This window comes from Podarcis liolepis (genome assembly GCF_965112155.1).
Source record: "Podarcis liolepis genome assembly, chromosome: 2".
Taxonomy (NCBI): Eukaryota; Metazoa; Chordata; class Lepidosauria; order Squamata; family Lacertidae; genus Podarcis; species Podarcis liolepis.
In genome coordinates, this window is record NC_139555.1 from 88,025,565 (window position 1) to 88,048,504 (window position 22,940).

The 22,940-nt window shown below is 42.2% G+C and overlaps 1 protein-coding gene across 13 annotated transcripts in view; it reads left to right on the forward strand.

Moving 5' to 3' along the window:
• Positions 1-22,753, forward strand: part of LOC310701169 (uncharacterized protein C3orf20 homolog) — a 55,704-nt gene extending 32,951 nt beyond the window's left edge. For all 13 annotated transcript variants that reach the window (XM_083491574.1, XM_083491577.1, XM_083491582.1 and 10 more), the window contains 3 exons: positions 5,236-5,378; positions 18,999-19,046; positions 22,519-22,753. In XM_083491574.1, the coding sequence (XP_083347700.1) occupies positions 5,236-5,378; positions 18,999-19,046; positions 22,519-22,615 (288 nt within the window). In that variant the 3' untranslated portion in view covers positions 22,616-22,753. The remainder of the gene's footprint in view (positions 1-5,235; positions 5,379-18,998; positions 19,047-22,518) is intronic.
• Positions 22,754-22,940: the final 187 nt, after the last annotated feature.

A 22,940-nucleotide genomic window follows, 5' to 3' on the forward strand; every position in this document is an offset into this window, starting at 1 on the left:
AAGTGAGCAATAGAGCTTGGAATTCAGTTGACTCCCCCAAACCTCATGTTTTGTGCAGAAAATGTGCTACTGTGTTGAATGACTGGGGCTCCCACTCTAGTTATTCCTGCAGTATATTGCTCTCTTCTTGGGAGCCTTAAGCACATAAGGAGAGATGTTTTTTATTTAGACCCATTGACAGAGGCGCCAAATCAGATAATGAAAGCCTTTCTGTGCTCTATTAAATGCTTGTAAACCGCTGGCCATGGAAGTCTAACACACTGGGTAGTCAAGTCAAGTTCAGAGTTTCAAAGGGTTTGGAGGATATTATTCATTCCCTTCAGCACAGAAGAATCTATTGGCTGACTTCACCCTTGCTCTGTCCCAGTGCAGTTAATCATATTATATACCACTTTGAAGTACAGGCAGCATTGATTCTAATAGCAGGAGAGAATATTTTAACTGCATAAAAATGGGGGTGGAAGTGAATCAGAGGTGGGGTGTGGGTCACTGGTAAGAACTTTGATTCATCTCATCAGAAGGCTGGCACCCAAGATTATCCACATGGGAAGAAATAATTTTTAAAAATGGTGGGAAAGTGAGGTAACTTTCTCCCCTCTTCCACAATATTGTTGTGATCATAATTAGTACTGACATAATTAATCTACTCTTTTCAACTTTTTCATAGACGTATATTATCCTTTACACCCCAAATTCAATTTAGTTAGCTCTGAGTTCACCAGAAATTTAAGAACCAAGACCCTTTTAAAAGAGCTAGATCCTATGCATGTCTGCTTTGGAGTAAATGCTATTACTTCCAAGCAAATATGTTTAGAATTGCAACCATAATATTTGCATGTGACATGTGCAAATAATCTGCATAATAACTGGCTGAATATGGATGGGTGCCAGGCAGCAGCATCTGGTGAGCATTCCCTTGGATTATTTTATTTATTTACTGCATTAATATAGCTGTCTCGTGATGACTTCTCTGAGTGGCTCACAAAGCAAAAAATTAAATAAAATGCAACACTAAGCTACCGTATAAAGCAATGAAATGATAACAAATTAATTTAAAAAACTGAACTGAAATACAATTAAAAACCCAGGGGGTAGCATCCACTGTAGTCTATGCATTGCTAACCTTGGGAATACTGCTCTGTGCTCTATGTGGCACTATCCTTGGGCCTGGTCCAGAAGCTCCAGTTAAGTGCAGCAAGAAGCAACAAGACTGCTGGCAGGGGCAGATGGCCAACAGCATGTGGCATCTCTGCTCAAATACCCTCACTGGCTGCCTATATGCTACTAGACCAGGTTCAGCTTTCTTGTATTCATAAGCAAAGCCCTGAACAAGTTGGGTGCAGGGTACCTTAAGGGCCACCTGAGCCTTTAGAATCTAGCTCAGTCACTGAGATCATCCAGAGAAGCACTGTTAGCTGCCCCACCCCCATGCAGACCTGGTCCACCCATGAGGCAGGGTGAGGTGACCGCCTCAGGCGGCAGGATCCACAGGGGCAGCAGATCCTGATGTAGATCTTCACTCAACCCTTCTTCCCTAGTGGGGAAGGGAGTCTCATTTTGTGGTTCACCTCAGGTGCTAAAAGGTCTTCGGCCAGAAGAAGCTTCCACTAGAAGTCAGGCATTTATTCTCACTAGTTCATTGCTGAGGAATACTCTTCTAGCTAGACTTGCCATATTTCCAAAGGGGAAAATCTGAACAAAGTTGTTGACCTTTTCTTTTCTTAGGGAGGGGGGAGTTGCTGAGCTTTTCTTGAAAGGGATTTTTAAAGCATTTTCGCCCTAGTTGTCATATGTCTGGGTTTCCCCAGATATTTGCTGATTCATCAATAATCCACTCAGATGCCATTTTGACACTCCAATTCCTGGACATATCTGGGAAAACCCAGACATATGGCAGCCCTACTTCCAGCAGAAATTCAGCACACATCCTCACAGCTAGTTTTCAGACATCTCTTGAAGACCTCTTTATACGGACAGGTCTGTTCAATTGTTCAAACTATTCCAAGATGAACCAGCTATTTTTATGATTGTTTTGTATCTTTTTATGTCACATTTTATTGCACTTGTATACTGCCCTAATATTTTATGTGATGGGGTGGCCTATAAATATTTTTATAAGTAAAAATAAATAGATCCATGCCTTTATCCTGAAAAGGATTGTTTCTTTGTATCAAAATATTGCCTATTGAAGAGCACAAGAATAGAAGGGTTCTTGTACTCTTGCAGACTGACTCCATATGAAGAATCAAGCATAGAATATTTATTTGGCCATCTTAGTCTGCACACAGGAGAAAAAAACTGGAGTATAAAATGACTTAGAAGAACAGTAATATCTGGGGTGTTTTTATCAGCTGGAAAGATTTGTTGAGCACACTAAGATTTGTTCTTCCAACCTGAAAGAAATTGTAAATTGCAACCCATGGCCATAGACCATCTATGCACTGTCAGCCATAATATACAGAGGTAAATTAATGAGTGCATAGAGACTATTTTTCTTCTCTAGATAGAAATGGGCAAGCCCAGCAGGTGTATTTGAGACTGCCTTGTCGATATCTTATGGCTGTGACATTCACGGGGTTAATGAATCATTCTGGTGCCGACTACATATGCAGACTAAGGCCCCATCTGTAATGTACATTTAAAGCAGTCATGGTTTATCCCAAAGAATCCTGGGAACTGTAGTTCAATCAATCAATCAATCAATCAATCATTTTATTTGTATACCGTTTCCCAAAGGTAAAACCAGGCTCAAGGCGGCTTACAACATATAACAAATTATATATTTACAAACAAAATAATCATAAAAATAAAGCACATGACCAAATTAATCAAAAAGTACACAACAATTTCTGCATAAATCTAAAATAAAGATAAAAAACAGTATCGATGACAGCAACAACTCCCATCTATCCAGCTGGGTATTTGTTTTTTTAAAAAAGGAAAATAGTGAATACCACCTGAAACTTCATTACTTCCTACGTAAAGGTGACTTTTAAAACTTAGTAATACTGTGCTTTCTATGGCACTTGAAGCAGTAGCCCACTAGAGGGAACTGCTGATGCTCTGAATGGGCAGAGCTGGGAAGAGAAGAGGCTGCAACTTACAGCTGCCAAAGAACTTTGGCTTCACAATGAACGCTTTGTTCCTTGCACGGAAGCAACGCTAAATCACACAGGGCGAGCATGTGGTTGCCAGCCACCCATTTCCTACAGGGACCCTTACCATTTCCGAGCCCCTCCGTCCCACCTCCCTGATCTCATATCCTTGCCTCCTCAGGCCTTCCACCCACACCCCTTGTTCTCTCTGTGGCCCCACCTAGTTCTCCTGAGCAACTCCACATTCTGCCTTCTCTCCTTGCTCATGTGCCTGTTTCTGTGGCCTGCCACCCTTTCTCTCCCACCCACGTCTCTTTCCTCTCTTACCCTCTTCACCCCTTCCTGGCCGGTCAGCCATTCGAGACTTTCCTTTCTTGCTCTGACTTAGAATCATAGAATCTTAGAGTTGAAAGGGACTCAAGGGCCATTTATTGCACCCCCTCCTTCTTTCCCTCCTTCTTCTCCATGAGCACTTCACCTAGCCTAACTGCCCACTCTCTTGCTGTTCCACTTATGTGCCTAGTGGTGTTGTGTCTTGTACACACCCTCCTCTGTCCTGTCTTAATTCTAGGGACACTTACCTTTTACATGTTTATTTGGGGTAAATTGAATGGATGTGGGGAGCTGGCAAAAGCATCATGGCTCCATCCTAACCTACATGCATTCATGTTACCCAATGCTGATATGCCCCCATACATATAGCAAGAGATGTAGAGAACATTTTCAGCCTGGTTTGGAACTCAGGAAAGCTGATGCTTCTGAGCGAACAGCAAGGATAGCCAAGGTGGTGCCCTTCACATGCTGTTGGACTTAAGCTCCTATAAATCCCAGTAAGCAAGGCCAGTGGTCAGGGATGATGGGTGTTGTAGTCCAATAACATCTGGAGGACAGCAACTTGGCTACTTTTGCTGCTCCCCTATGATGGATTCATTTGCCCCATATGAACATCAGTAAAGCACTTGCAGTGTCCTGTCTTTGACCTCCATCTGCTTTTGTACCTTTTCTATCCAGCATGATATGTCCATATTCTGTAATCTTATTCTTGCCCAATGAATTTTCCTTTACAGTGTACTCTTTTTAAAAATAAATAAATAAACTACTGTACTGCATTAGTAGTAAAGTAAGGACAGCCAGCTTCTTTACTCTGAAGGGCTACACTCCTCTCCAGTCTGGAGGCCGAAGGACATTTTGCTGCACAAACAAATTCTCTTCTCCTCTGTGCTCCCCTGCTGCCCAGAAAGCTCAAGTTCCATAATAGTTTTGACACCCTGTTGTAATAAGAGCCCCCTATCCAATAGCACATTGCCTGCAGATATGTACATTACATATTGCTATTGCTGTACATTGAATAGAAATATTATTTATTTGTGTATATGAATCTATTACAAAAACAAAACAAGTTTTTTAACTGGCCCTAGGTAGTAGGGAAGCATGCCCACCATAAATTTTGAAATTAATTACAACAAACCCTCCTTTAAAAAAAAAAGTGGACTCTTTGCCTTGTGTTAGCAATATTGCTGTAGTTCTTTTAGGCGATAATGTTCCCCCAAAACACACAAACACACACCAAATAGTTTTAAAATACAGGACTTTTGGCAATTTAATCTTCTATATATCCAAGAGCGAGCCACTGAACTTTGCTGCAACCACACACACCTACAGAAATGTGAAAATATGTTGCTGTCTTGATATCTGGCACACACAAAAAGGAGCTGGGAATCTCCTGTGATTTGTGGGGAATAGGGGTGTGGTCAGCAGGCACTGCCTTGAAGGACACAGCAGCCGAAAAGGGTTTGCAGTAAGCCTTTCTGTGGTCAGGCTGTAAGACCTGTACTGTTTCTGCTTTCCCAAAGTGAATGATGTTTCATTCAACATCAGGAGTGTTAAGTGATGTGCAGGAAGTCTCTCTCTCTCTCTGTGTGTGTGTGTGTGTGTGTGGAGAGAGAGAGAGAGAGAGAGAGAGAGAGAGAGAGAGAGAGAGAGCTGTCAAAACCCCTTCATGTCTGGATGAAAACATTTAAGCCTCCTGTGCATAACAGGAAAAGGAAACCATTTGGTCCAAGCCTTCCAACTCGCTTATATATATATATTTTATTGCAAAGCATTTTTGTTCCCCTCCTTCCTGCCTGTTTGTCAACAGATGTATGCTGGAGGGAAGCCAGTCTTTGGGGGCTGTGTTTTCAACGGATACAGCTTCAGCAAGAAAGACCTGCTGAAGCAGATCAACCAAGTTTGCCTTGACTGCAAGATGGGCCACTTCCTGCCACAGAGCTTCAAATTTAGGTAAAACAGGAAGTCCAAAGGAAGGGGAAGATGGGAATGGGGACAGGGGAGGCAGTGTCATGCAGAGGTCTGTGTTTGCAACAAGAACTGGACGAACTGGTGCACTGTGACCAGAGATGAGCTGTTATAAGAATGATGTGCCCATAAACTTCATAATTAGCTGTTCTTGCTGCTAAGTATATAACTAGAGCAGGGGTAGCCACTGGGATACCACCCAGATGTTATTTATATATTTATTTCATAAAATTTATACAGTACACCACTTGATAGTAAAAATCCAACTGACGGTATGTTCTTGGACTACAACTCCCATCAGTCTCAGCCAACTTGGCCAATGGTCAGGGATGATGGGAGTTGTAGTTAAAGAACATCCAGGGGTACCATGTTGGCAACTCATGAATGAGATGGATAATTTTAAAAAAGAAAAAAGGTTGAATTCTAAATTCTTCCTTGCTGTGTTTTGGGTTCCTAACATTAGGCCTGTTGACTGATTAAGTTTTTAGAGTTGTTACCAAAGCTAGTTCTCAGAGTTAGTGTTTGTTAGCCCATTATGTTAGTGGGCATGAATAATTTAGGTTTCTTAATTTCAATTAGTCTACTTTCAGTAGAACTTGGAAGTCAGTTGGATACTTGTTGCTTATTCAACTGACATGTAATCAATGCATTATGTTTACATAAATCTGCATATTACCAAATATTTAATAGAGACTAATTTTTTAGCCCGTTGAGGTTTCCATTAAGAATGAGAGAAATGAACTTTTGGGTTAATAGACTTGCATCACTTAGGAAAGGGCACCATCATTTTCTTTTTCACCCAAATGGCAAATGCAGTTCAATATATGCATGTGTGCCACATTGGGGCAATTTCCCCCCCCCCCCTTATTTCACAAGTGCACTAATGGAGCCTAAGCAGGTGATGACTGACCTGGAATGAGACCTTGGGGTCAAAATTGATAGGTTAATGAAGATGTCAACCTAATGTGTGGTGGCTGTGAAAAGGGTGAGTTCCATGTCAGGGATCATTTGGAAATGAAATGAAAATAAAACTGTCAGTGGTCTAATGCTATTATACAAATCTGTGGTGAGAACATACTTGGAATACTGGGTACAGTTCTGGTTGCCTCACCTCCAAAAGGATATTCTGAAGTTGGAAAAGGTTCAGAAAGGGGCAACAAACATGAGCAAGCCCTATGGAACAAGCAAAGCAGGCATTTCTGTAGAGGAATATAAGATTATTAAGTGTGGAGAAAGTGCTACCATGGGCTGTAGTAAGGGGCCACCAACTTGGATGGCTTTAAAAGAGGATTAGACGAATTCAAATTTGTGTAAGATAATGCTGCCAATGGCCATGATGTCTGCATTATAACTCCACTATTGGACGCATTATGCTTTTGAATGCTAGTACTGGGAATAATAAGGCGGGGGGGGGGGAGTTCTGTTGCACTCAGGTTCTGCTTGTGGGCTTCCTGAAGGTATCTAGTTTGCAAAGCATCTAGTTCGCCACTTGATGGACCTTTGGAAAATAAGCAGAGAGAAAAATAAATTTGAGATTTGCCTAGCCATACCCCTTCCATATCTCTTAAACTTGTAGGGGTCAATGTCAATGTAACAGACTGAATTACAACGTAAGTTCCATCCATTCTTTCTTATAGCCCCTTTCTCTTTCTACTCCTTCTGCCTTCTCATCCCCTTTTCATCCGTAATGTGGCTTTGGAGCCTAACTTCCCTTGCACCAAAGAAACAGCGCATGTTCGCAGAATGGGGCTTCCGCAGCCCTCTTGAGAGTCTGTTGTTGATGTTTGAGGGGGAGCTGTCTGCCCCCATCTTGTTCCCTTTCCTTTCCATTATTCCCAGCCCATCTCTGTATGACTCTGCGGTGCTGTGTATTTTCCATCCTACTCTGTATTCTAGTTGCGTGTCCTATACTCTGTGGACAGCCCAAATTGAGGAAACTGAACGAAAGACACAAATGTATCAAATGGACACATGTTCCCCAAATGTGCTTAATTCATTTTGAACTGCCTTTCCATCCCACCCCTGGAATTTATTCTGGAACTAGTGACGCGGCCTTGATTATCCATCAGCGATGTGAGGCTGTCCCTACCTGCCAGTCCTGTGCTTTGGTGCGTATTATTTTATGTCATGTGGGCGCCTTTAGCAGCAACTCCAGCGCCGAGCAAGATTTACAGTCTGTTTTTAGCAGCTCAGGAGACTGGAGGAAGAAAGTCCATTCAAAGCATGTGCTCAATGGATGGATATAGCATCAGCTCCACTACAGTCTGTTAAACCATTTGCCGTGGGTGACGAATGGCTGTTCATTCCTGTGGTATTCTCCGCAGTCACGTTCAAGAAGTCTAGAGTCTTGTTACTGGAGCGACACTGATATCTGGGAGCAACATGACTTCATTCTGTTCCTCCCTCCACCCCATAAACTAGCTGCTGTTGGAATTTAAACTATAGCGCAGTGTCAGATTCCTAGACCAAGGGCTGTGGACTCTGACTTTGCTAGAAACTCATTGTCTTTGTGTGTAGGAATTCTAAGGGTGAGATATTTCACATCCTAAATATATGGCACCACTGTTGTGTTCCCTCTACTTTGAAGTACTTTGAAGCACACATACACACAGTGCCAGGCATCTCAGAGTCTTTAAAGAAAGCAGGCACAACCCATTGTTAAGCCCCGCTGAAATAAATGGGACTCAAGTTAAGTCATGTCCACCCCATCATCACTTTCACTAGGATTTAGTCATGATGACTAATGTTTTGATGGATTGTGGCTGTGGAGTCTAGGAACTGATCCATTCCCTGCTGATAACAAGATGCCTCTGTGTGAACTGGAGGGATTAGGAAACCCTTTATGCGTCACTGGAGCTTGCTTGTGATCTTAACTAACATACACTGAAGAATGAAGTAAAGATAAGAGGGGAAGTCAGGAAGCATTTTCACCCTGTTTGCAAATATCTGTTCTCTCTGCAAAATAATCGAAATATCGAAAGAAAGGAAGTGGGATTTGGTGCTTTCAGTGCAATGTTTTCCTTCATGACTTCTTCCATGAACATTCCACGAACATTTGTAGGATCAAGGTCCTGTTTGCTTGGTTAATTTTTACAATCACTGACCAATGAATCTAATCCTATCTCTAGAAGCACAGTAATATTTAATATATTCATATAGACTATACTCATTCATATATCCACATATGATCCACATATATTCATATATACACATTTTTCTATCAAGTCTTGGCAATATTTTCCAAGAGGTGGTAGTTATAAGTAAAGGTAAAGGGACCCCTGACCATTAGGTCCAGTCGTGGCCGGCTCTGGGGTTGCGGTGCTCATCTCGCTTTATTGGCCGAGGGAGCCGGCGTACAGCTTCTGGGTCATGTGGCCAGCATGACTAAGCCGCTTCTGGCAAACCAGAGCAGCGCACGGAAACGCCGTTTACCTTCCCGCTGGAGCGGTACCTATTTATCTACTTGCACTATGACGTGCTTTTGAACTGCTAGGTTGGCAGGAGGAGGGACCGAGCAACGGGAGCTCACCCTGTTGCGGGGATTCGAACCGCCGACTACATCGCCAATCGGCAAGTCCTAGGCTCTGTGGTTTAACCCACAGCGCCACCTGCGTCCCTGTGGTAGTTATAGACATTCCTTATTTTAAGAGATCTGATATCTAAAGACCACGTGAGCCATCATCAAACAATATTGTATCGGAACTAGCACTTTCAGTAATATAGAGAAAACATGTGATAGCCTCTCTTTTTATTGAAACTCTGTAATGGTAACATACCAAGTCCTCCCCCCAAAAAACCTTTGTATTACAGGTCTAAATTATCAACTCATCCATCTCAAGACAGCCAGTGCTAAGGGAATCTACTACTGTATTGCACTTTGCTCGATAGTACAGCAAAACTTGCTCTCTGTTCATAGCAAAGTGCCGTAACTGTATTTCATCTACCGGCTTGAAATGAGCCCTTTCTGCAGCCTTATTCAGAACTCCTGATGTCAGGACAAGGGATGGAGTTCATAGACTCTTAGTTGGAAGGGACTATTGTGGATCACCTAGTCCAAACCCCTGCAATGCAGGAATCTTTCGCCCAATGTGGGGCTCGAACCCATGCCCTGAGATTAATAGTTTCATGCTCTACTGAGTGACCCTTTAGACCAGTGCCATTGATACCACCCATGCAGCACCCAAGGGGGTGAAAATGAGAAATCAGCTTCAGGGAGAGGAGACATGTATATGGACTGGAGTCCAGGAAGTCAATCAGTTGGGTGTAAATTAGATAGGATCACAAATATTAACAAGTGGAGAGGAAGATCAATGGATAAGGAAGAACTGGCGGCCATTTGGGCAAAGATGTGAAAATGGAGAAGGCTATGGCCAACTGCACTTTCCTCTTTCGTATAGGCATTAATGTGGAAGAGCCGGCAGTGGGGGAGCAATAGCATATGATGAGCATGACTTAACTTTAATTCTTGCCAAACATATTTTGGCAATTAACACTTTTGTTGAGTTGTGGGTCAAAAATAACTGCAGGTGTGTGAACAGTCAATGCAAGGAGTTGCATTGAAAAAACAAAAACCAACAACAGTCAAATGATCATGTCCGGAAACCAAGAGGAGTGAGAGTAAGGCCAACAAGTTAGCAACTTGCAGATATTGTTGAGTTGGTGCTATTTATTATTGTACAGCTTACCCTAAGCAGGGCAATGATCTGAGTCCAACCAATGACTCACAGATATATGAAAACATAGCAGCTGTGTTCCTTTTTGTGCCTGCCACTATGAACTGCTCAGGGTTGGGGGCAGGAAGGCAGGCTGATGGCCTGTCAAATAGGATGCATTCGACATAGCAAAGGAATGCTAGAAAGCAGCAGAAAGGAAAGTCTGTTGTTCAAAGGTCAGCAAGACAAAACTCTGGCACTGGCTTTCAGGAAAAGTTGAAGGTAGCTGAATTTGTTACAAGGAGTGCCATTTTTAAAAACACGCACATATACCACATTCTGTCCTCTGCTCAGATGACTAAGTGTTTATAGTGAATAATCAATATATTTCTTGTTAAAACAAGGCAGTTCATAGGAGTGAGAGGAAGTTACACACAAAACACTCCATCCAAAGACAAACAGGCAAAACAAGTGAGACCAGCAACAATATGTTGCAGCCGGGAGTGTTCCTGTATCTGTTCAGGGTTCCACCTGGCTCATGATTCATGCACCAGACCTCTGTACCACAAAGTGAAGAGTGAGAGTGCTCATTAACACAAGAGAGTCTAGTCCATGCAGTCATCATAGTACTGCTGTGCATTAAATGCAGAGCTATGGGGTTTGCACACATGGCCCTCTCCCTTCTAGTAGGGATAGACAAACCTGTCAATATTGGTTTATCTCTGTTTCTCATGTTTCCAACCTTAAATTCAGTTCTCCATATTTCCATATCTGTTTGCGATTTTAAACCCTCATGAAAATTCACCAGCAGATTTATCCTAATCCACGCATTCTTGCAAAGCATTTTCCTCTAACATGATGCATTTTAATGTTATTTTCACTTATATGCATTTTAATGCACATATTACCCTAGTGAATTCATCTTTTATAAACATTACTGACTGGAGAACTCCACTGCAAAATTCAAAGAAGAGTAGATTATGATTTGCATATTGTTTGGGTTAGGGAGTTAGGGAGATTTCCCCCTTTACATGTGAACTGGAACACAATTTCTCCCCATTCCTATCTTCTAGTGTTAAAAAAGTTACCAACTGGAGCAGACAAGTGGTGAATTGGTGGCAGCAGCTTGAAGATGGGCAGAGGAGTAGGAGTGGGACAAGTGGAGCACGATGTGTTATATGTTGAACCTTGATTGCTGGTTCAGACTCCATGCAGGTTATATATACAAGTTAAACAACAGGGTTATATAGAGCACCCTGATAGGTCTGTTAAATCTGCAGAGTTTCTGCTAGTCCAAGGGAAGTGAAAGAAGGAAGAGTTTTGTTTGCGCTTAAGTGAACAGTGCACAGTTAATTCCCTGTAAGAATACAACATGCAGGATGTGGGCAGCTAGTTACTTCCTTGTCTGACATGGTGAGACAAAACTGTACCCATTGCCTTGGCTCTGTGATTGGCACATGGTCTTTGTCTGGGCCAGCTCCAGGTTGGCATGGGCCCTCGGGGTGGACAGCTCTGGCTCCTCTTGCCCTCCCATCCTCTGTCCTATGTCTGCTACTGGTGGAAAGGCAAGCAGGGCAGGACAGCCGCACCCACAGTGGAAAAGGAGAGGAAACTGTAGTAACAAAACCAGTGCCATGGGTGGAGGAAGCAGAAGCTGTGGCATGGCTAGCAAGGTGAGGAGAGCGGCAGGGAGGTGGTGCAAGGTTGTTGGCAGCTGCCCTGCAATGCTGCCTGGTGCCATCAGGCTTAGCATCTGCTATATCATAGGAACATAAGAGGAGCAGGCCAGTGACTCATCTTTTCCAGTGTCCTCCTCTCATAGTGGCTAATCAGATGCCTATGTGAAGCCCACAAAGAGGACCTGAGCACAACAGTGGAGGTAGAACATAGCCACCAGAGTCAGAAGCTATAGATAGCCTCATCCTCCATGAGTTTGTCTAATCCTCTTCTGAAGCCATCCGTGTTGGTGGCAATCATTGCTTCCTTTGGGAGCGAGTTCATAGTTTGATTATGAACAGGTCTGTCCTGAATCTTCCAACATTCATATTCAATGGATGCTCCCTAGAGGGAGAAAAACCTTTCTCTAACCACTTTCTTCACAACATGCATAATTTTATCCACTTCTATCACTGCAGCATACTCCCTTTAGAAATGCGCTGCAAATGTAGCAATTTGGAGAATGTGCATTTGAGTGTCCTATGAGATGCCCCTCTGCTCTTTCCTTACATTTTGTTTTCTGCAAGCGAGACAGTTAGAAACCTGCTCAAGATTAACTTTGATAGCTGTGGACTATGAACAAATGTTGTAATGGAGGCTGAATGTGCCTCCAGGGTCTGCTAATGCCCAGCCTGCTGTATGTCCGTACGGTCCAATAGGAAGATGTGTAATGCATCTGGCTGTCTTAAGCATCCCGGACAGCAGAATGTAACAAGAACAAAATTGCCTTGCTAATAAGGCCTTAAATCCAGAGGAGGCTAAGGAACCTGGGTATTCAGTGTGTCTTTCAGTTTGTGATGGATTGTGGATTGCACATTTATTGTAAGTAAGCCCCTGCCGTTCTCCTGGTCTGCATAATCGGCCGTAATAAATTATCAGGGAGCCACAAGTCCCCATTCCTAAATTGCATTCACGCTTGTGCAGTTGGTCAACGTCTCTGTCCATTCCTGTGAATAATTGAGCGCAGTGACACACACTGGAACTTTGCTAATAGTTAAAATGATTTTTGAATTAAATCAAGTAATGGAAGAAACAAGGAAATGGCCTGTAAATCATGTCCAGATCCCAAGGCGTTTGAACCTTTGCTGCTGCCTGTTTGGAAGTTTTTACAAGCGGCCCTTGACATATATTGCTTTGGTGGAGTTCCCCAGCATGAACCCCCTCCATCCCTTCGAAATAAAGAGCAGCACTTGAGACCTGTACTCTGAGTTGCGAGCGGGAGATTCTGCACAAAGATCTTGGCAGCACTGTGAAGGCACAATTTATTATTCCTCCTGAACCAGTGCTAGGACTCAAGCCCACAACCTCAGGTACTGACTTCCTCTGGTGCTGTTGCCCTGATGCTCCCATCTCAGCCCACATATGATGCAGTCATATTGCATCTCGAGTGTAGGTGGGGAGAGGAGCTGGACTATTCCTGTCCTTTCAGTGCAGTATATGTGACACAGTTGGTCCAGAGGAGAGGTTCCGAGTATAGGATCAGCAGCCCATCATTATTTCTGCCACTGAAACAAATTGAAAGGACTGTGGTCCTAGGCTTTTCAAATATCCTTTGAAAAAACCAGAGAGGGTTAATCTTTTCATTATGGCACTCATTTCTTAGCCACACTTTATCACTCCATCACTAAACCTTTCAAGCAATGGTATTTACTTAGCTGGATTTTCTAGCTCACTTTTCCCCAAGGGCTTGGGAAATCAATTGCACTAAAATCAGATTTTATTCTTTTTTAAGAAAGAGGGAGAGCTATAGAAATACCACAATACAATTTCAGAATCATATCTCAGGGTGGAAGAACACACTGTGTGAATATACATCTAACGAAAGTCCAAGAGGCAGCTTCAAGAGGTGGATTTGGGATGGAGAAGCAGTGTGTGTGTGTGTGTGTGTGTGTGCAGTGTACGTGCAGCTTTCCAGACCTCAAAGATTTCACCCAACTCAACTGGGAACGGTCCTTCGCTTATTAAATTGCTACCAGTTGATGCACATTTATATGAGCCTGTTCTGCTGCCAATACAACTATATCACTCTATTCAGTGATGTACTTTGGATATATATGATCCCTGTTAGCTGTTTTCTAGCCTTACAGCTGTAATCTTCTGGGCTTAAGCAAGCAGTCAAGTTTATGGTTTAAATGTATCTCTCCACCAAAAATATTTGAGAATGAAAAATGATGGAGCTAATATAAGAGAACTGTGAGCCAACTTGCAGGCTTAGCAAGAGATCTGTGTGCAGGTGGGCCTTTTAATGGGCTCTGCTGAGCACTTCGTTATGTAGAGCCATCACCACAGTTTGCTATAAAGAATTTTTCCCTATTGCTTTTGCCGTTTCAAAATTAATTTTCTTGTAAAGCCACACTGCCTTATCTTGAGGTGAGAAGCGGTGTAAAAAGAAAATAAGAGCTGTAAAAGAAGGCAGTTAGGGAAACTGCTAAGGTTCATGGGTACTGGGCTGACTCACTTGTTTCAGCAGTCCTATTTTTATAAGCTTTATTTCCACTGCCCCTTTAATGTACCTTTCAACTAATACTGTCCTATGGAGGAACTTCCTTCCCAGTACACCTATAACAAGTACAACAGAAATTCAGAATCCAGGAACTTTAGTCACCACTGCTTTTATACTATGAATCATGGAACCTTGTTCCCAGTGGGATATTGAGCAAATCCACCAGGTTAGATTAAGCATGGGGCTCCTGTTTAAATCAGATGATCCCAAACCAGTAGCATAATTCATTCTGTTCATATCAAGCATTAAAAAATTGGTGGGAGAATTTTTATTGGTGACTTGCAGAAAACTAATGTCCCTGATTATAGAAGAATTGCTAAGGAAAGCTTACAAGTAATGCTGGATGGAAGAGTCGATCTTCTTCTTTGGTGATCATTCATTTGTCTTCCACGAACACAGTCTTAATGGTGTGTCCATAGATGACTGTGGAGGCCAATTCTGGATCCACATGTCCTTCCACAGTGGGGACTTAGGTTTCTGAGCAGGAGTTGATCATGGTGAGGGTTTGCCAAGCATGCCTTCCTCTTAGCACATTCCTCCTTTTCATCCTGAGTTCGAACACCTTCAAAGTCTGTGACAGGTGTTTAGTGACTGCAAATCTAGCTGCTAACACTCACAACCAGTCACACTAGCAAAGAAATCCATCCCATGGTGCTTGCCAAATCTGACGTTGCATTTTTGAACAGATGTTGTTCACTTCTGTGTGCGGCATCCAGATGTGTATGGTGCACATTTGGTGCCCTGTAATAATAGACGAACTTGTGAAAAGCCAGAAAAAAATGTAAAACAAAGGTGGTGACATATATTAAATTAAACAGATTAGAAATGTGGCATCCTGACAAGCATTGAACTATAGCACCCCTACCTTCTTACAGATCCAGGTCACAATAGAAATAAATAAATAGTTAAATTTGGAATATCCAATTCATTTTGGTGCTAATAGCTTTCTTTGTCCCTCTATCACTGGTCTTCAGACTGGCCCTGTTGTTAAAGCAATGAGCTTTAACATATTAGCATAACATAAAGATGAATCTTTGCCAAAATATATTTCTGTGCCACCTTCTCTCTCAAAATTAAAAGACCTGTCTCTTTAGCGCCATAAATTATTGCCTCTGTACCCATAACCCCACTTAAACTAAACATCGGTAGAACTAGCCTTTTGCAATAGACATTTTCTTTTGTACATCAAGGCCCCAGGCTTCAGAGAAGGATGGGTCACAGGAGTGAATTACTTTGCTGACCCTCCTGGGATTTCTGCTGGTTCTTATCTAACCCAATTGTAAACGGAATCTTTCTCAGACTTTGTGCAGGGATAAGAAAAAAGAAATTAATGGTGTCCCTTTAGATCAAGATGCAGTCCCTTGCCTTTATTTGGTAGACAACTTGCAAGCAAAGGAGCACAAGTTCAAAAGAAAACAAGAGTCATTGCTGTAATCTTTCTCTCTTTAAAAGGTGTGGATTCTGTTGGGTATGTGACTTTAGCTGTGAGGACCAAAGTCTAGGAGGAGCTTTCCTAAAGTGCAGGTAGTTATGAGAGGCTTCAAGATCTTCCATGAATCAGTGGAAGATTAAATACAAATTAACCGGATTAAATGCAGGCAATACCATCTTCGCAATTGCGTACAAGGATGTCAACCAGCATGCCTTCTGCCATCATTACTACTCTGTGATGGAAGTAGCTGGCGCCGAATAAAATTTGCATATTGTAGGCTCCTTAGCTATACAGGAGAGACGTCACCTTTTGAATCTGGCAGTCTTTGTCCATTACTGCTTCCAGTCTAGCTTTGGCACAGATTAGGAACACAGGAAGCTGCTTTATACTGAGGCTACCCAATGGTCCATCTAGCTGCTTACTGCCTACTACCCTTTAGAGAGCTCCAGAGAGTCTATTCCAGACTACCTGGAAATGTTGAGGATTGAACCTAGGATATTCTCCCTGCAAGGCTATGGTCTCTTCCTTTCAGGATGGGCCCAGATAGACTGAACCTACCCACTACTTTTCCAGGATAGGCCTGGTCCAAAAGTCCAACTAGACCAGCATCCCATTTTCTACAGTGGCCAACCAGAAGCTTCTGGGCAGCCTATAAATGATGTCCTTCAGTTTGTTAAACCTCCTAGGTGGTTTAACATTGTCCTCTTTCTATGCTCCTCCTGATGGAAACATGCAGATGGGGACAGGTATACCCCTGCTTTAAGTCATTTAAATACTGTCTTTTCTTGTATATTATTTACCACAAAGCTCAATGTCTAAGCTCTTTAGTGATGAAATGTCTGATTACCAGAATGACGCCCAAGCACTGAATCACTGGTATATCACAAGTGGACTCTTTATTACTGTGTTTGCAATTGTTGAAGATCAAATCTATTTTGGAAGGAGAAGAAATGAGCACTGAACCACTGATGTAATATATCATATTACAAGTGAACTCTTTTTTTACTGTGTTTGCAATTGTTTAAGATAATACCTATTGTACTTTTCTGTGTATAAGACGAGGGTTTTTTAAATTAAAAAATTATGTTAAAAATTGTGGGTCGTCTTATACACGAATAGTGCATGGGGGGGGGGACATGGGATTGGTTGCTGCCATGGCCATTGGGCATGCTATTGGTGGCTGCGGCAAGGGCTGGTGATGATCGGCTGTCGCTGCGGCAATTGGGTGGGCAATTGGTGGCTTCTGCCGGTGAGGGAACAGCAGCGTAGGTCAGACGGGTGAGTGATTTCTGGCAATCCCCCCTAAAAAAAGCTTAATAACCATGGGCAATCCTTCCCAAACAAAGCTCAGCAACTTTGGGCAATCTCCCCCCATTTTCTTAATTTGGAGTCCCCCAAAATAGGGGGCATCTTATACATGGGACCATGTTATACACAGAAAAATATGGTACTGTACTTTAGAAAGAAACTACTTTTGCCAAGCCGTACACTGCTTAAGAACTTGGAAGGTCCAAGTCTAATAGCAGCTGGTGTGTGTACACTATCATGGTGGTTCAGACTGTGGCAGAGTGCTAATTTTAGGGGCAGGGGGTTTCAGAGTGTTGGGCAGGCCTGCTTAGAAAAGCTCAAGATGTATAACGGGAGGTACAAGCTTCTGACTCCTCCCAGGGGGAGGAATAGCAATGACTTTTCCCCATCCATCATCACCAACTAATCAGGACAGTATGTGCATCTGTTTCCTGCTTCTTGTGTTGATTGAATTCTCAAATTAAGAAATAATAATTAAGTGAACAAGTGAATAATTAAGTGAACAAGCCGTAGCTTGCATGTTCTAAAGCTCTTCCATTTCTCCAGAGACCTTAGCAGTTAATAAGTGATGTTTGCAGAGGTACATGTATCTCATTGTAGGCTAGCTTTTTGTACCTCTTACCTTTGTACATGGTGCCTTAAACCAGTCTGAAGCATTTATTGCAATATTGGTGGAATCAACTTGACTCACATTTGCTGAATCAGTTACAGGATTCCTGTGCCCCCAAACATGAGAAACCTCTTAAGATTATTACTCATCTGCATTCATGAGATTTATGCAACACTTTCTTTTGAGTGGAAGATCTTCTGATCTTTCTCCCTTTACTTGTGACACTGGGGGAGTTCTGGTGGGTCAGGTGATGAAATTGATCTCAAGTCTTGATATCCCTGACAATGAGAGCAGCAAGCATTAAAACAGGCCTGCAAAACTGGAGACCCAATAAGCTGAACACAACACACCAGCTTTCCCTTTTGTGGCATGCAGGTGCTTAACAACTTCCATAGTTTGTATAGTCCCAGGTGTGGTGCCAAACGAGTTGATTAAGACACGCATGACAGGTCTGCAAGTTGCATATGCCTGCCATTTAAAAAGAGAGCCAATGCCATTTTGTGGTGAGAGTGTTAGACTCTCAGAGTTCAAATCTCCATGAAACTCATTGAGTAAAGTTGTGTTAGTCACCTAGTCTCAGCCTAAGCTACTATCATATAGGGTTTCTGAGATGAAAAAGCAGGGAAATGTATGCCACCCTGATTTCCTTGGGGGAAGGGTGGGATTAACAGGGCCTCCTCTGCAGGGGCTCCCTATTTGTGGAATGCTCTCCCCAGGCATGCTTGCCTGGTGTCTTCATTACATATCTTCAGACGCCAAGTGAAAATAGTCTTATTCTCCAAGGCCTTTGATTAAGTAAACAATCTATGACTTCTTAAACTCTGTGTGTGTGTATTGGTTTGTTTGTTTGTTTGTTTGTTTGTTTGTTTGTTTGTTATACACAAAAGGCAGCGTATTTTTTTAATACTGTAAACCACCTTGGCTGAAGGGCAGTATATAAATTTAATAAACAAAAATAAAAATGTAGTAAATAATAATTGCAACTAGTAATAGGGAAATGGAACTTGTCATGAAGAAGTAATCAAGTCATTAAATCCAATTTATTTCATAAAATGGTTTTGGCATGTATTATACATACACAGTCTAAAATAGCTTAATCCTGTTTTTTGTGGGTGTTTTGGTAAATAAACCATGCATTAGCCCTCAGAAACTTTACTTTCCTCCTGCGGACATGTGTGTATATATTGGCCTCAAAGCAATGGAGTGAGTAATTGGTTAACCAGGAGTAATTCACAACTGACACCAGATGAGTAGACATTTGCAACATTGGCTTAAGATAAAAAAGAGAAGAAATTAAAACTTTCTATTAAAAATGTGCATAAGAGGTGGTGCAGAATACCTACATGTGTTTATTGACACAAACTTCTTTCGTTTCTCCTGCCAGTCCCACTTTCGAAGATCCAAAGAAGGTCTCTATCCCTGCCTTGGAAAGGTTTGTGTTTTTAAATTGTGGGATTTGGGGCTATGATTATAAAAACCAAGCCTGACATCAGCACTTGGCATGGTGGGGCAAATGCTGGAGTGACTGATGCTAGGATTATTTTATTGTTAATCATTTTGTCAAGTTGCAAGGGTTCAGCACTCAGAGGAGAAGGGCAGGCCTGGCACAGCTGCAATGACTGCCATCCACCACCCTCGGTTCCACTGGATCCCAGCAAAGCTACGCTGGCTGTGAAGCTATACAGGGAGCCAGAGGCATTTTGGGGAAAGAAGATGGTGGCCACTTCATGCTGAACCTGGCACCTAAAAGCAAGTTGTGCCAACACTGCTGCCTCCTAAAGCAACCCCTTTCAAGACTGGCACACCTTTTCTTGTTTTTAAAAACCTGGTACTAAGAGAAAGACTGGGAGGCTACAGCAGCCTCTTCCTGTTACTGGCCATCCCTAGTATCTAGTAAAATCACAACTTTTGCTCAAATAATTATTGATCTGACAGCTTCCATTTCCCTTTTTCGTCCTTTCTTTGCTGCTTCCCTACATGGGAACAAGATAAAGCTGCAATAACCACAGAACAGAGCTAGTGTTAGCATACCATTAACCCCCCCCCCAAATGTATTTACGTTACTTTTGTCACTGTTTGGAAGCACCCAGGGTGATCATCTGACTAACTGATTTCCTGCCATCGTATCTCAGTGCCCAGTTTTTGTCCAACTTATGGTGAATTCACATTTTGAGCAATTTAGCCAATGGCTAACATGCTCAGAGTTTCTGTTGTTGAGTGATAGGCTGATATGATAGGGGGCAATAATCCATGATGGCTTCCTGAATCAGGAAGTGGGAAACTATTACTATGTGGATGTCATAACTTGTGAGCTAATCCCTTGTTAATTGCTCACTGTCAGAGAGATTTCTAAGCTTGTAGATTCTCATAGCTCTTTATGATGATTATTGGCTGTTGTGGGTTTTTTGGGGGGGGGACACGTATACCAACCCAGGATATGCTTATAAGCAAACTGCTAACAAGGATGCCAAGTTAATGGGCTCATTTCCTCGACTAAACTGAACCTGGCTGCTTTGGCAGTTTATCGTTAGGACACATCTTAAATTCTCAGCTTGTCAGGAGCATGCTAATTTCATTTAGACTATGCTAATTCCACCCCTGTAGCCATTTCACTTTACCTGGTAAAGGGTGAGGCTGGTTGAGATTCTGCAGAAGAGTAATCCTCAATGACAGAATGGGAGTGAGAGTATGGAGTCTTTCCCGTGTCTTTTTCCTGTGATGCAGTAACCGTTTTACGCTGGGGCATGTCTGTAAAACACTAGAGGCAATTAAAGCATCCTTTGAAGGTACAAAAGGATTGCATGAGAGACCACATAGTGTGGCAGCTGCCATGTTGCACTTAGACCGGGGACACCCACATTCAAGTCCCCGATCAGGCATGAAGTTTAGTTGGACCTGTCACTGTCTCTCTACAGGCTTTGGAATCTACCTTTAAAAACAAAACAAAACCCAGAATCTCAAGCTCTACCTGTCCCATCTTAGTATAATCTGCTTTGCATTTTTTTTCCTAGTTAAAACTTGGGTGGGTAGAACATTATGTGTCACCCTGTGCTCATTGGAGGCAACCAAAATTAAAATGTAGTGCATAAACAGTGGCGGATCTTGGGGTCTCAAATTTCAGCGGTGCCCTGTTCGACACCAAAGTTCAGCGTCCTTCTCCCTCTCGTGCTCTATTCTAAAGTATAGTTGTGGCGTCCCAGCAGTGCCTCTGAGGCGCACGGTGTGACTGAACCAGTCACACTCCTCTAAATCCGCCTCTGACATAAATAAAATTGATGCAGAGAGTCTAAAAGGCCATTTCCCATTACTAGGACATGTGTTTGGTGCTGAATGCACCCATCTGGCCATGCTCAAAAACTAGAGGATGCTGGCTTTGGCCTGATATGCAAAGCAATTATGATGCTCTAAACCAGAAACAGGAACCTTGCAGCCTCCCAAAAGCTGTTGGATTCGAGCTCCCTTCATCCACAACTAAGACTGCCAACGGTCAGGCCTGAAGGGATCTTTGGTCAAAAAATATCTGGAGGCAGGTTTCCTGTGCTTCCTTTGGAGGAAGCAAGCTTAATATCAGAGCACGTTCTCTGTATATATGAAGGCTCACATTCAGTCCCTGAAATTTCCAGTTAAAAGATCTCAGCCTGAGAAACGCTGCCTGTGATACTTGCCACCAGAATTGATGTTGGTGGCTTAAATAAACATTAGAGTTTGATTCAGCATAGGTTAGCTCATTACATTCTCTTACATCTGCCAAGGCTGCAATCCCCACACATTTACTTGGGAGTAAGTCCCATTGATTGCAAGGCGACTTACTTCAGAGTAGACATGGTTAGGATATGAGATGTTCTGGAATAAGAGCATAGGAGATTAATGTATGGGACTGAGCCTAAATCTGCAGAATCTCTTCTGAATTGGATGTCTTACTAGAATTATTTAAAGACTTATAAACCACAGCCTAGCAAAAACCGTATTATGCATCCTTAATAAATTATGCAAATTAAATTTACATATACTGTATATACTTTGCATAATGTATTCTGCTTTCAAGACAGGTTTCCTTTTTTCCTTACAAGACGTCTGTCAGAGTGCAAACAGGAAAGAATAATATGAATACTATAGAGTAGAGCAGGGGAACGATGACTGCAGAATAGTGCAGCTATGGTCCTCAGGGCATTATTATTTTACTTGCTTGTTAACAGAAATCCAACCCACTAAGGTTCCATTGTTTTAACCTTCACCAATCATTGCTTGCACATTTCTGTTATTTCTCTGCCAGGAACTTACTTTTAAAAAGATCAGTTTGATTGGTTGTAGTCAGCTAGTCCAACTCAGAGTAGACCCACTGAAATTTTTGAACCTATAATGCTTCAGCTGTATGGTGTGAATGTGACCTTAGTCGTGTCCATTAACTTCTATGTGTCTACTCTTGAGTAGGACTAGTATTGCATACCACCCGATATTCTCAAGATGCCAAATTATGTACTATATTCCATACCTGAATGAAGTGTTGGCAGACATGATAAATATGCAGGATTCTGGTTTGTTATGCTGCTGCGACAAGTTTTTGGCTAAAAACACACTGGGTCTGCTGTATTAATGCTCTTTTATCAGTTTCTTACTGATAGAACTGATAGAACAGAACCTTTGCACAGTGATGGGATGATCACACAGTGAGGCACATGTGAATTCACCATAGTGGCATTCAGAACATGCTGCCAGATTGATATATTATATTGCCTTGAAATAGACACCAGAGTTCACAAGCTTATCATGAATGTTGCAACATGACGCTTAACAACTAACACCACCTGCAAGATGATTAGGGTTCCCATTGTGTGTGGTTTTCAGTTAGCCTTATGATACAACTCACACTGCAATCTTCTCCCTTTCTTTCCCCCTATATATAGTTTTTATAGTGAGCCTTTGCCTCTGGAAGAGCCCGTTCGCGAGCAGCAGAAAGAGACAGAGAAGTCAAAACGTGGAAAGAAAAAATCAAAGAAATAGCATGCTGAGACTGGAAAGATTTTTTGTTGTTGTTGACATTGTGTATATAGATATATATAGTATCACACACGCTTAATGTACCCATATAGATGCAGCTAACTATATTTTATTCATTATGAAGAAAGAACCCACAATGGACAGCCTTGGTTTCTTTCATTCCATACAGAAGGTTGCCTTTCTAAAACATATGGAAATCACTTCTCCAAACAGGCAGTGAGAGTTCTTGTAGTAATCATTTGCATCAAATGTCTGGTTTCCCGGTGTACCAAAGTCCTAACACTTTGAAATGGAAGCAAAGTCAGAGTGGTATCATCCAAATTTGGAA